At 41.7% G+C, this 14,456-nt stretch overlaps 1 protein-coding gene across 2 annotated transcripts in view; it reads right to left on the reverse strand.

Moving 5' to 3' along the window:
* The window catches only part of LOC306871234 (A disintegrin and metalloproteinase with thrombospondin motifs 3-like), a 125,309-nt gene extending 112,953 nt beyond the window's left edge, over positions 1 to 12,356 (reverse strand). The window contains exons 1-3 of one of the 2 annotated variants that reach the window (XM_079419016.1): positions 12,007 to 12,356; positions 10,938 to 10,962; positions 9,288 to 9,688 (exon numbers count right to left, since the gene is read on the reverse strand). In XM_079419016.1, the coding sequence (XP_079275142.1) occupies positions 9,288 to 9,688; positions 10,938 to 10,962; positions 12,007 to 12,072 (492 nt within the window). In that variant the 5' untranslated portion in view covers positions 12,073 to 12,356. The remainder of the gene's footprint in view (positions 1 to 9,287; positions 9,689 to 10,937; positions 10,963 to 12,006) is intronic. The other variant, XM_079419017.1, reaches the window with a different exon arrangement.
* Between the last annotated feature and the right edge of the window lie 2,100 nt (positions 12,357 to 14,456).

Below are 14,456 nucleotides of genomic sequence, written 5' to 3' on the forward strand. Positions count from 1 at the left end.
AAATTTCGTCATAGTTTTTATCATCAGATATTAGTTTTAGCTCGTCAACGTCTCGTCTTAGTCACAGAAAAAAGGTTCGTTGACGAATATTTTTCGTCGTCGTCTTCGTCAACGAAATTAACACTGCAGCTAACGAATCAGAAGTCTCGCCCATTCAACAAAAAATAACTTCAAATTACTGGTGTCATGCACATGATTGTTAGTTGCTGCTTGTTGTCTTTGTACAGTAGAGCAATATAAATCACTATTAGGACTTCTTAGTGCCTAAGAAGTATGCAGCTCACTAGGTATTTGAAACAGAGCTAACACTAGAACTCAATTATTAGAGAAATTCAAGGCATGATGGGAAAAAAACAGAGAAGTTCAAAGTCATCACAGCTGTGAAATGGATCTGAGAAAGACTGTGAACATGTAAGATTGTTAGTGGCAGAGTGGGCAGAAGAACAGAGACTACTCTGACCATTAATGTCATTATTCTCCTGACAAAGGTACGTTGGGGATGAAGTACTGGCTCAGGGCCAGCCTCGCGTGTGAAGCTCAGCCAGGAGTTCAGTAACGCAGCCAGCTCTGATCATCAATGAGTGAGGAGCCTCATTCAGCGCCCTGGCCACAGAATACAGCAGTATGCATTATAGAGGCCAAGCTATGAGTGACAGAGGGGCGTAGATTAGCAGAGCATTCCGAAACCTTGTTGAGTTGCTAAGCAGAAACAGAACCGTTATCTTTTCTCCACTTTCAGAGGAATGTTCACAAGCCTACATGCCTGTGTCATGTAAGCGAGCCTCCCACTCCTCCTCCTCCTTCTCCTCCTCCCCCAGCTAAAATCATCCCTCCATCCCCCACAACCTCTCAGAGAGGAAATATCTGCTTCACAGGCTACACATGAAGACTTCAAGATCCACCATGACTATAATTAAGACCAATGAAACATAACTTGGTGTCGACTCAATGTGCCACTTTACATCAAAGCCTGTTTCAAGGAAGTGGTGGAGTTTTGCTGGAAAGTGTAAATCTAAAGCCTCAGTGGGTCTTGTAGAAATACACAGTCAAGATTTCAAAGGTCACACATCAACACTAAGACAATTTAAACATTCAGAGCTGAAGGAAAATGTCTAAAGCTTCAAATGGAATAGTTCAGCTTGTCTCAGAGCAGATTAACTCAGAGGTTCTAATAAGTACTGAAACTGAAAACATTATAGACCAATTCATGAACAAATGTATTTTTCATGAACTGGCCTCATGGGATGCAAGTCTGATTCACACATTTATAACTCTTATGAGTGGTTCTTGTAATGAATTGTTAAAAAAGACTCACAAACACGTGAGCCACCACTTGAATCGATGAATTCACTGAATGAATCAGCTACTGTCCTGAATCAACTGAATGACTTATGAATGAGAAAACATGTCTTTAAGTTGAGTGGTTCATTTATTGAATCATTCAAAAAGTATCACAAACTCAGGAATGAATTAGACTGATTAGACTCAGGAGCCACAGCTTGTATGAGTCTGATGAACTGAACAGTCTGATGACAGTCTGAAGCAGATACTGAATTAGCAGCTGACTCACTAAAACATCTAAAACACAACTTTCACTTGAGTTGTTCTTGCTGGCTATAAGCAAAAATAAACACAGAGAGTTCTCAGATTACCCTTATGAGTGATTATTGTAATGAATTATTCAAAAAGACTCTCATGAGTTACTAGTTTGAATAATTTTGAAGAAATAATTTCTGTTCTGCTGATAAAAGAAATATCCCTTTCTTTTAAAAAAACTCCCACAGACATATTCAATCAAATTATGAATTTCTATTTACAGTGCAACTCGAATTCCGTAAATGTTGGGAGATTCTTTTATATTTGAATAAAATTAAAACTGAAAGAATTTCAAATCACATGAGCCAATATTTTATTCACAATAGAACTTAGATAACATAAATGCTTAAACTGAGAAATTTTTACAATTTTCAAAACAGTTTGAAGATGTCTGGCATCAAGGTTATGAGTTTCTGGAGTTTTGGTGTTGGAATTTGGTCCCATTCTTGGCTGATATAGGTTTCCAGCTGCTGAAGAGTTTGTGGTCACCTTTGACGTATTTTCGTTTAAAGGTCTCATGAAATCAAAATATAAGTTTTTTGGGTGTTAGTATCAATATGTTAGTCTTAAGGTTATCTGTATCCAGTGTGCCCCAAAACGGCTCAACGATTTTTTTTGACGTCACATCGTTCTTCATCTTCTCATCAAACTTTCTGTCCAATCAAATGCTCTCTAGAATTCAAAGCGCCCTCCCCCTACACTATAAATAGATGCTGAAGCCGCGGCTGAAATAGGTCACTTGTTCACAGAATTAGTATTTTCTGTACAGTGAATGGTAATACACTATATAGGGGACAGGGAACGAATTAGACAGTGTAAATATGCTTTCCATTGAGGAAAAGAAGAAGTCTGCGCTATGTCATTTCGCGCTATGTCACTTCGCGCTATGTCACGCTAAACACCGCAACGCACACACACTCTGCTCCGGTCCAGAGACACGATAGCACGGAGTGGATCACATGCGCGAGTCAGTGCAGACCACAAAACGTATCGGACCTATTTGAATTCTACACAGAATGCTATATTTTATAGCAATATGGATGAGATTGTGGCTGTCATACCATGTCAAATGCGGCTTTACGTAGCTCAACGGCTCTGAACGGCTTTAGTCCAAGCTGTGATATAAACAAACATTATTGGCTATTTTTAAAAGTGGCGGGGCTGCTTGATATGTCCCGCCCTGTCTTCCTGTTTCAGTTAAAATTACGTCAATGCATAGAATAACGCTGCATGTTTCAAAGCATTTCAGGGGACTTTTAATGCTGCGCCAAATGTTCTCTATAGGTGAAAGATCTGGACTGCAGGCAGGCCAATTCAGCACCTGGATTATTCTACCACAAAGCCATGCTGTTGTAATAGCTGCAGTATACATTGTTCTGCTGAAATACACAAGGCCTTCCCTGAAATAGACGTTGTCTGGAGGGGAGCATATGTTGCTCTTAAACCTTTTTATACCTTTCAGCATTCATAGTGGCTTCCAAAACATGCAAGCTGCCCATACTGTATGCACTTATGCACCCCCATACCTTCAGAGATGCTGGCTTTTGAACTGAACGCTGATAACACGCTGGAAGGTCTCCCTCCTCTTTAGACCAGCGGACACGGCGTCCATGATTTCCAACAAGAATTCATCATTTTAAATGAGCCTTGGCCCACAGGATACATATGGCTTCCTTTTTTCATGATTTGCAGATGGCACAGTGGATTGTGTTTACTGACAGTCATTTCTGGAAGTATTCCTGGGCCCATTTAGTAATGTCAATGACAGAATCATGCCGATAAGTGATGCAGTGTCGTCTGAGGGCCCAAAGACCACAGGCATCCAACAAAGGTCTTCGGCCTTGTCCCTTAAGCACAGATATTTCTCCAGTTTCTCTGAATCTTCTGATGATGTTATGTACCGTAGATGATGAGATTCGCAAAGCCTTTGCAATTTGAAGTTGAGGAATGTTGTTTTAAAGTATTCCACAATCTTTTTACGCACTCTTTCACAGATTGGAGAGCTTCTGCCAATCTTTACTTCTGAGAGACCCTGCCTCTCTAAGACATCCTTTTTTATAGCTAATCATGTTACAGACCTGATGTCAATTAACTTTATTAGTTGCCTTTAGCAGACATCCAATTTTAAATTTCTCATTTAGTGGATAAAAGTACAGCGGTCGAGAGAGCTCAATGTGCTGCAAGTAGAAAAAACACCTGCAAATTAAGAAAACAACTTCATCAATTTTACAACACACGCGCTGCAAATGTTCACAACACAACCAAATAAAGAAATGCACTGCAAATAGAAAAAAATACCTGCAAATTAAGAAAACAACTTCATCAATTTGACAACACACATGCTACAAATGCTCACAACGCAAACAAATAAAGAAACGTACTGCAAATACTCCTTTATTTGGTTGTGTTGTGAGCATTTGCAGCATCTGCTGTCAAATTGATGAAGATGTTTTCTTGATTTGCTGGTGCTTTTTCTATTTGCAGGTGTTTTTTCTATTTGCAGCACGTTAAGCTCTCTCTGCCACCGTATAAAAGTGCTAAATATCTCCGTTTAAACATTTGTTATGTTCTCTATATTCTATTGTGAATAAAATATTGGCTCATGTGATTTGGAAGTCGTTTAGTTCCTCTTCAGGAACTCGAGCTGCATCAGGAGACGCTTTGGGGGACGCCTACAGTGGAACCGGCTCTGAATACCAATGAAATCACGGGTGGTGATGGCGCAGTGGATAAGACACATGCCTTTGGTGTGAGAGACCCGGGTTCGAATCCACTGTGAGACACCAATGTGTCCCTGAGCAAGACACTTAACCCCTAGTTGCTCCAGAGGCGTGCGACCTCTGACATATATAGCAATTGTAAGTCGCTTTGGATAAAAGCGTCAGCTAAATGAATAAATGTAAATGTAAATCTGTCCAATGGATGGGAGGGACGTCACGGGCGAGGTGACGTAATGACCAGCTGGTATAAAAGAACGTGCGGTGAAACCGGCATCAGCTTTCTGTCATTCAGCAAGCGCTCTGTGTTTCTGTCAGTCTTATTTACAGTTGTCTGTCTTTAGCTATGGCTAAGAAGAGCCAGTTTAAGGCTTGAAATTGGGAGAAGCGCAATACGAGCTGTGTGTTCCTCCCTGCAGATGTTTTTTTGTGTATGCGGGGGATACACACAGCTTGTGTGTGTTGGCGCTCCCCGCGGCGCTGCCCGCTTCCGCTAAGGCGGAGCGGAGGCGGCGCTCATGGGGTTCGCGGCGGGATCTGATGGAGGGATCGGCGTCGAGCGAGTCTCTATCTCCATCCTCACCTGTCAGATCCCATGACCGCTCCTCGAGTTCGGAAGCCCGCCTCGCGGTTACTTCCCCTCGGGCAGCGGCGTCGGCGTTTCTCGTGTCTTCCTCCGAGGAGGTTGACATGGGAAGCGTCGAGCATGTTGCACCCACTCTGTCACCCCAATATGAGGAGCTTGTGGAGTGGCTTGTCGAACCGCAGAGAGGGTTTTCTGCGGTTTAAGACTCGCCTCCACATCCAAGCCTGCCTTTTTTGTCTGCACGCCATGGTGGTGTTGCGGGCAGGCCAGGCTGACCTGCTCAAGGAGTTGGATGAGGGCGGGGGTTTCTCCCTCGCCGCTCTCTAGCTCACGGGGCTGCTGGGCCGCTTCAGGGCACCGAACTAGCCGCTCCGGTTACACCAGAGGCCAGTCTCGAGAGACTGGTTCCCTTAGTAGACTATTTCGCAGCATGGAAACTACTGCCAAATGTGTCTCGATGGGTGCTGCGCACTGTAGAAAGAGGCTACAGAATCCAGTTCAATTCTCGTCCGCCTCAATTCAACGGGGTGAATTCCACGTTAGTGGGCCCCGAGCAGGTTCTAGTAATGGAACAGGAGGTACATACTCTCTTAAGGAAGGAGGCCATCGAGGTGGTTCCTCCTCACGAGAGAGAGTCCGGGTTCTACAGCCGGTACTTCATAGTTCCAAAGAAGGATGGAGGGTTGCGTCCCATTATACATCGCAGCATCTCTGAACCGCTCAGTCAGCAGACTGAAGTTCAAGATGCTCACGCTCAGGCAGGTCGCGTCTCAAATCAGGTCCGAGGACTGGTTTTTTCGCGATCGATCTAAAAGACGCATACCTCCACGTCTCCATCCTTCCCTCTCACAGGAAGTTCCCAAGGTTTGCTTTCGGGGGCGAAGATTACCAATATTGGGTAATTCCCTTCGACCTAGCACTCTCACCCCGCACTTTCACTAAGTTTGTGGCTACGGGGCGTCCGCATACTCAATTATATCGACGATTGGTTGATTCTCGCTCAGTCAGAGCGGAGGGCAGCTCAACATCGAGATGTTGTTCTCGCCCACATGAAAGTGTTGGGGTTAAGACTAAACGCCAAGAAGAGTGTTCTTTCTCCAGTACAGAGAACCACTTATCTTGGTGTGGTGTGGGATTCGACCACGATGCAGGCACGTATGTCTCCTGCTCAGATCGAGTCGATCCTCACGGAAGTCAGGAGAGTGAGAGAAGGCCAGTCACTCACTGTCAAGCAGTTTCAGAGACTGCTGGGTCTGATGGCGGCTGGTGAGCGGTCATGAGTGGCCGCCCTGCCCACGGTCGGTGGAGAGGTCATCATCTCGCCTGGCACATCAACAGGCTCGAGATGCTGGCCGTGTTTCAGGCTCTGAAATACTTTCTCCCAGACCTGAGAGGTCACCATGTGTTAGTTCGCACCGACAACACATCAGTGGTCTCTTACATCAACCACCAAGGAGGTCTGCAGTCGCGCCCCTTGTACAGGTTGGCACACTAGATCCTTGCGTGGGCCCAGGGCAAACTCCTCTCACTGAGAGCTGTTTACATCCCTGGGCATCTCAATATGGGAGCAGACACCCTGTCGAGGCAGGGGCTGTTATCCAGGGAATGGATGCTTCACACCGAGGTGGTGAAGCGGATCTGGAGAGTGTTTGGCCAGGCTCAGGTGGACCTCTTCGCCACTCAAGAGTCAGCACAATGTCCCCTCTGGTACTCTCTACGTCATCCAGCTCCGCTGGGCTGGATGCCATGGTACAGACGTGGCCGAGGCTTCGTCTGTACGCCTTTCCCCCGATCGCTCTGCTCCCCGGAGTTCTGGAGAGAGTGCGCCGGGACGGACTCCGGCTGCTATTAGTAGCCCCGTTCTGGCCTGAGTATGGTTCTCGGACCTGATTTCCCTCCTCGACGGCTCTTCCAGTCAGGAGGGATCTCCTCTCACAGGCAGGAGGCACCCTTGTGCACCCCCACCCGGAGTTGTGGAAGCTGTGGGTGTGGCCCCTGAGGGGGCACAGCTCATAGCTTCCGGTCTCTCAACCGAGGTTGTTGAGACCATTCTCCAATCCAGAGCTCCCTCTACGAGGAGGCTGTACACCCTGAAGTGGAGACTCTTCACTTCATGGTGCGGAGATTGCCAGCTCGACCCAGTTAACTGTCCGGTTGATACAGTGCTGGAGTTCCTGCAGGCTCGACTCTCCGCAGGGTTAGCCCACTCCACCTTGAAGGTCTATGTGGCGGCAATCTCGGCTTACCACACCCCTCTTGGTGGACTGACAGTGGGCAGACAACCCCTAGTTACACATTTCCTCCATGGTGCACTGAGGCAGTCGGTTCGTGGATGCCACTCAGATGGCCTATGAGTCTTCTGACCTCATCTCGCCATGGGAGTCAGAGCTCATTCCATGAGGAGTGTGGCGGCCTCCAAGGCCTTTCTCGCAGGTGTCCCTATCCAGGACATCTGCAACGCTGCGGGATGGTCTACGCCCCTGACCTTGTCAGGTTTTATGGCCTAGACATACGAGCCACTCCAGGTTTTTCCGTTCTCTCGCCCTAGCTGTGCTCCGTTGGATACACACAGGGCAGGGACTTGGAAGTCTGATGCCGTGGGTATGTCGTTCCCCAAAGCGTCTCCTGACGCAGCTTGAGTTCCTGAAGAGGAACGTCTTAGGTTACGTATGTAACCCCAGTTCCTCAAAGGAATGAGACGCTGCGTCGCGAGGCCACAATTCCAGGCATCCCTGCCAGCGCTTGCTTCATTCTAGAAGCTGAAGCCGGTTTCACCACACATGCTTTTATACCAGCTGGTCATTACGTCACCTCGCCCGTGACGTCCCTCCCATCCATTGGACAGATTTCATTGTTATTCAGAGCCGGTTACGCTGTAGGCATCCCCCAAAGTGTCTCCTGACGCAGCGTCTCGTTCCTTCGAGGAACTGGGGTTACATACGTAACCCAAGACGTTTTCATTGTATTCAAATTTAAAAAATGTCCCAACATTTCCGCAATTCGAGTTGTAAATGTTTTTACTGCATCAAAAATAAATAAATAAATAATAGTAATAATAATAATAATAAAACCATACAAACTGTCAGATAAACAGCGTCCTTTATATGGCTTGCTGACTACAATGTAGAGTTTTTATTGTTACTTTTTTCCCGCTATATAGTTCACTTGTAGAAACGCTGACACATTCTACTTGATTCCAAGGAGAAAGAGAAAGCATCCAATTTAAGCTCAGATGAATAAAGCCCTGTGCTAAATGCCATCGCTTGATTCCAAAAAAACGTCTTTTCTCACTGAGAGCCTCATCAATACAGACGTCACTCCTTTGGCCATGCTTGTCTATACAAAGTCTTTGGAAGTCTATGCAAAATCAGTTTCCCAATTTGACCTCTGTATTTACTGTTGAAGAGTAAATCTTTCCTCTTATTTTCTCTGATGTTGGACAGGTCCTGAGGAGAGCAGCTTCATGCTATTTGTCAGCTTTCTGGGGTGACCAACAGTTCACTGAACTCTTTCATTCTGGACACTTGCCTCAAGCTTGCATAGTCTTTTGTGATGAAGTAGAAAGGCCAAAAGATACGCAGTACAATACACAATTTTCCTGAATGACCTGTTCAGAAGACTGGCAGGTGAGTGAATTAGTACCACCTTCAGCACAGCATGTGCTAAAAGGGGAATGAACCATTACTCACACAAAGCTACTTCACGGCTTTTAGAGGGCTAGAGTCAATAATCAATGACTCGTCTGGACTATTTTTTGGAGCCTGACAGTCACTAGTCTCAGTCTACTTTGGTTGTATGAGAAAAAAAACACTAATAATTTAATAAAATTTAATAATTTAATAAAATACCTAAATTGTCCCATTTAAAAATTAATTTTAGTTGTTATTTAGAAGAAAAAAAAAAGTATTTCAAACTATTAAGAAAAACAATATTTTAAATTATATGAAGGAAATGATCAATGGCTTAATCTGTATTAGAATTTTAATATTGCTGCATTAGTAGTTTGGAGAGACATGAGAGTTAGAAGATGATTGAGTGAGGGGGTGATATGTCCCTTTAAATAAAGAAAATGTCAAACATAAGTAAACTGCAAATATTATGGGGGGAAAATGACGGTCATAGAAGCAGGTTCCCTGCAGGTTTAGAAAAGTCTGGGCATGACTCACTCAATGCCAGGGAGGATTTGCATAGAAATTTAGAAACCGAACTGCATTGGCATTATGAAGTACGAAAATAGGCCAAAATAGTTTGTAAGCCAATGATATTAACTATACAAACCTGCTGCTTTGCAACATCATGTTTCTGTTACATTTTGTCAGTTGTCCCAGACCTTGCTTGTTAAGTTTATTTAAAAAAAATAATACACTAGGAAAGGAAACAACACTCACCAGCCCATCACAGTTGTTAATGGCGACAGAGGCTCCAGGCACATCTGTGATGTCCCCTATAAAAGTGCAGTCCGTTTTCAGCAACTCCCTTCTGAGTATTCTCTCTGAATGGGTTCCATTCTCAGTTGCATTTCCAGCTATTTCGATCTCATTGTGCCATTCAACCATGGCTCCTGGAGCTACTAATCTTTGGTTGGGATGTAGTCGGAGGTGGAATTCCTTGCCAAAGACAGTGATGTTAAAGAACAGCCTGTCTACCGCTTGTGTTGACCCTTCCAAAACCTCTCGCTTCACACGCTGTTTGTGATTGGCCGAAAGAAGATGCGAGAGGTAGTGTCCCTCTGCGTCGGTACTGATGGGAGTAATGAGGCCATATTCTTTCAGACGGCTCTTAAACAAGTCTGATAAAACAAAAATACACATGTAGAATTTCTTTATTATTTTATTATATATTATATTAAAAAATAATTAAAAATAACATCTCATGCCACTTGTAAATACATGCTAGATTTCAAGTCCTGAGGGAGAAAGGATTGCTGTAACGGGTTTATTTTAAATAAAAAAAGTAGCCAAAAACATTAGCAATGTGTGGTTGTGAAGTCTAATGAATGGCTGTTTATAGCCATTAAACTGCCTCTTATGTTTCAAAGCTATTTTATTTGAGCTCTTGGTCTGCCTCTTGACATATGAATGATGGTTTGCACAGGGGAAAACATTTCAAACCAAAAAATGTGCCAGAGCCAAAAAACTCTTTGCCTTGCAAATTGTTATGGCAGTTTTGGCTAAGCCAGAAATAAAACTGCCTCCGATGACTGCCTGTTTTAGGGTTTATAAAAAATAAAACAATTCATTCGGTTTCTTCAAATACTGTTCGACATCTGTTCGACACTTCTTAAAGAAGACGTTTGAATGCGAATGCTGTTCAATTGAATAAATATCCAAACTTGGTCATATAAATAAGGCATAAAATGTTGGTTCTTCAAAACCAATAAAATAATTTAATACATTAATTTCTGTCACTTCCATACTAGATTTAATGAGTTGTCAGTTTCAAAATTATTTACTGCATCCTGTAATTAAACTGAATGTGTTTGAAAATTTCAATAAACTCATCACTGCAGGTTGTGACTTTGACATAATTTTGAAATTTACAAGAACAAGTACAGGATCGAGTTTTCACAGTGTACAATTAACTTCTTGAAATTCTCCCACTGTTTATTAAAGAGAGAGAGAGAGAATAATTTATTCAGTTAAGTCTAACTGACTAAACAATGTATTATCCTGTGCAACTTGCGTGTCACTCCCAACTTTAATTACCAAACTATTTGCGGTTTTAATGTCTTAAGTTCTTTAGAGATTGATTTGCTTCATCTCTTAGGGTAACCTTAAGGTTTTTTCTGTACTGACTGTTAAACAGTTCTGATTAAAATACTTGTCATTAAACATTGAGAGGCGATGCAAGTGATAACAGTTAAACCCCACACGACTTGGCAGAGTGTGACTCTAATTTGCATTTTGCAGCTGGCTACATAAATTATTAATGATGCGTCAAAAGTTATAAAATGACTTTTTCACCTTTAAAATAAGTTTAAGAAACAAAAAGAGCATACAAATAGTGGAAATGTTTGAGGACAACGCTATATACTTTACCTTCTTTATCTATACTTTCACCAGCCTGCAAGAAAAAAAAAGAGAACAAAGAGACATTGCATGAAACATGCAGCCAAGACATTTACAAAACAAATGAAAAATTAAGCCTACTATAGGAAAAGAGAAACCATAAACGATGTAAGAATACAACTTTCAATTTAAATTGTGGCATTTTTAACATGTATTTCTTCAAACAAATTAGCATCTATTTTTGTTACTACTAATTCATTTTAATTGCTAAGATGTAACCCAATAGTGACGAAATAGTGACCGGTGGCAGAGGAATAAGCAACTCATCCATTGCTATTGTGGCTCAGATATTAAATTCCAACAAGAATGTGCTAAAGTTATTGCTGGTAACTATTCTGTTTACTAGTATTAGGTGCCAGTACATTTTATTATTATTATTTCTAACCATTCAAATAGCTATTTCCGCTTTCCTGGTACTTATTAGAGACTAGTACCTTATTAGAGACATTAGTATCCCATCTCAATTGTTGTTAGTAACATTTCTTTTCTACTTAAATAGTTACTAGTCAGAATGGCTACTTTATAGTTTTTGTCAAATTTAAAAAAAATTATATTTAACAAATACATACTAGTATCCTGGAATAGTAACTAAAATAACTAAAAGTAGGATTAATAAACTGCTATGAATAGTCAGTATCTGAAGAATTAGTAATTGCTCAACAAGTACTAGTACCTGACATGATACTACTAAAGTTGTAAAGGAGTAAATGTGAAATCAGCTTGCCATATTTCACGTGTTTTCTGCCATGCCAACTTTTCAGACAGTTTGGCTATTGGTTTGACAGCTGGGAACACTCTCCTAAAATGCGCACGCTTCTCTTTAGTATTTGGTTAGTAGATTTTTTGTAAGTACTCTGCATATTACGAACAGATAGAACAAACCCAATATACTGGTATGAATATTCGTATAACCGGCTTAAATGAATTCGAATCATGTTCTAAACGGGAGGGCGACTGTCACATCTCCCGCGAGCTTTCACTTACTATTACAACTTTACTACAACTTTACGTGCACAAACAGTAAATCATTAACACTTACCAGATGAGCTGAAGTCAGACTTACAACAACTCCTACCATTAGTAACCTAAGTGACAGGACAACCATCACGAGTCGAGTTTTCTCAACTGAAAGACGAGAAACAGAAACTATAATCCAAAATTGGATGTTTCAGCACGCGCCTGTCTTCTCTAAAAGTGTCGCGCACTATTTAACCTCAAACAAGAGAGCTTGAAAACTGCTTAAAAGTAAGCAAGGAGTAATGAATAAAATTTAAGTTTGTACAAATTGGGACAATGCCTCAGTTTAGTAAACTTATAGGAAAGACATCCCTCTGAAGAGTTGTGGAGGGTAAGTTGAGTTGAGCTGGCTGGACAGAGCCTTGTCTGAGCTCTAACCTAGCACTCCGCGCTGACTAATAAACTACAGGCCAGCCCTGCAGTGACGTCAATTTCTACCCTTTCCCAGCAAAGCACATGGTGGAAAAAAAAAAAAAAAAGAAAGGGAATATGGGAAGAAAACACATGGCGATGCTTTTCTCAAAGCAAGCTATAGTGTGAAAATGTGAGTGACGATAGTCAGAAGAGGTTTGAGATATTCCTGCTACCGGCTCCTGTTACTTGGCAGGTAATAGTAGTATAATGTTATACTATTGCATGGCATTAAATGGCAATAGATTTAATTTCAATACGTGTACATGAGGTTAACATTTATTTAGTGCTAATTTTTATAGTTAACTTGACTTTTCCAGTGACTTGACTGGCTTTTATTAAAACAGAGATAATAACAGCTTGCAGGGTTTGAAAATTATGTGTTCTGTTTTTCCTCCCTCTCTGATGAGGAACAGAAGGGAGGAACAAAACAAAGAATACAATCCTCTCCCATCTCAATCAATTACGTATTGTTTAATGGCCTTCTACAAGGTCTTTATATAAGACACAAATACCGGGTGCAACTAAATTCTGCTAATGCAACAAATTTTTGCTGTGTTCTCATTTCTTCAGATGATATGAAATAAAAGATTATTATTGCTTGGATGAGAGTTTGGCTCAGTTTCCAGTCCTGAGTGTAATAACACAATCTTTTTTTCTTCAGTTTCTCTTGACCTCTTTGAGGTCTGATTCTGTATTTAATGTGTCAGTTCAAATGCATTACAGGTGAGTTTTAAGCAGAGGTAACCTGATCACCTTCACATCTGTATGCCTCATGTTTTCCCTCATCCTTGTTTAGGCTGGGTCCGCTCCCAGAATATATCACTCAATAATAGCCCACCTTTAATGTCAACATAAAAGCAGTTTCCATCTGGTGACATTTTTAGCATGTCTTATAAACACATACCAGTTTAATCTTATTTTAATCTAGGAATTTAGGAGTGTGTATAGTTGTAAAATTAATTACTAATGAAATTTATTTAAAAATGAATCAGTTTTTGTGAAATATTTGAATGTATTTCTTCAACAAAATATCTGATACATGTGACTATCCCGTGAGAAACGCTCATAGAATGGCAGTATTTCTCTCTCCCCGTGGTCCTAAACTCTAGCTTCTCTCCAAGTGTTACCAGTCTGCTGCTGAAATGGTATATGAAATTCCAGCTGTATTGTTATCGTTGATTAAAGAGGTGCTTGGAGGTCCTGAGAATCTGTCTGCACTCAGGTCCATGCACTCTAAAGCTTTTATTGGAAGGTAAAATTGAATGTCAGCAACCCTTTTGTTTCATGCCTCAGCTTTGATTCTGTAAAGCCAGACTCCGGCTGAGTAATGATGTTGTAAAGTGGTCAATGAAACAATAAACTATTTGCAACTGTGCTGACGTTAAGAACCATACTGTTCATGTAGGGCACTCCTTAAGTTGTCACATTGCCTAATGTTTCGCCTTTCAGCCAAGCATTTCTCAACTTGTTTTTAAACACAAGACATAAATGAGAAATGTTACCAAAAACTGTAAGCAATCAGTCATGCATTTTGTGGTAAATGCAAAAAGAGGAATTGAGTAAGGACCTTTTCCAGAAACAATTCAAATGCTTTGTTTCTTCTTGTGGTTTGTCTAATGTGTGACACAGTGACCAGACCACACCTAACAGCAATTTGCAACGGACTGACCTTTCTTACATCACAAAGGTCATTCTGATGGCTGTGAAGTAGGTATTTGAATGTCACGCTGTCCACTTGCTGCCATTCCATCTTTGTTTTCAAACAAAACGTTAGGAGCACAATAGCAACTGATGGCATGCTGAAGTCACAGTGTGCATCTAATTAGTGCTTTGACCTCCTGAGAGCTGAATGGTTGTTTTTGTCCATGCACATCTTTGAGTTAAAGAAAAGATACAGCAATAAAAAACTGCCTTTTCACAAAGGGAAGGACAATACATTTTTTACATTTTAACCCTTACTCATCCTATTCTGAGGGCAAGACGATTTTTACGGCCCCATTTATCCTCTTGTTTGTGCTAATTTGTACCGTTCTACGATATTTTAAAAAGCAAGATAGA

This window comes from Barbus barbus, assembly GCF_936440315.1.
Source record: "Barbus barbus genome assembly, chromosome: 6".
NCBI lineage: Eukaryota > Metazoa > Chordata > Actinopteri > Cypriniformes > Cyprinidae > Barbus > Barbus barbus.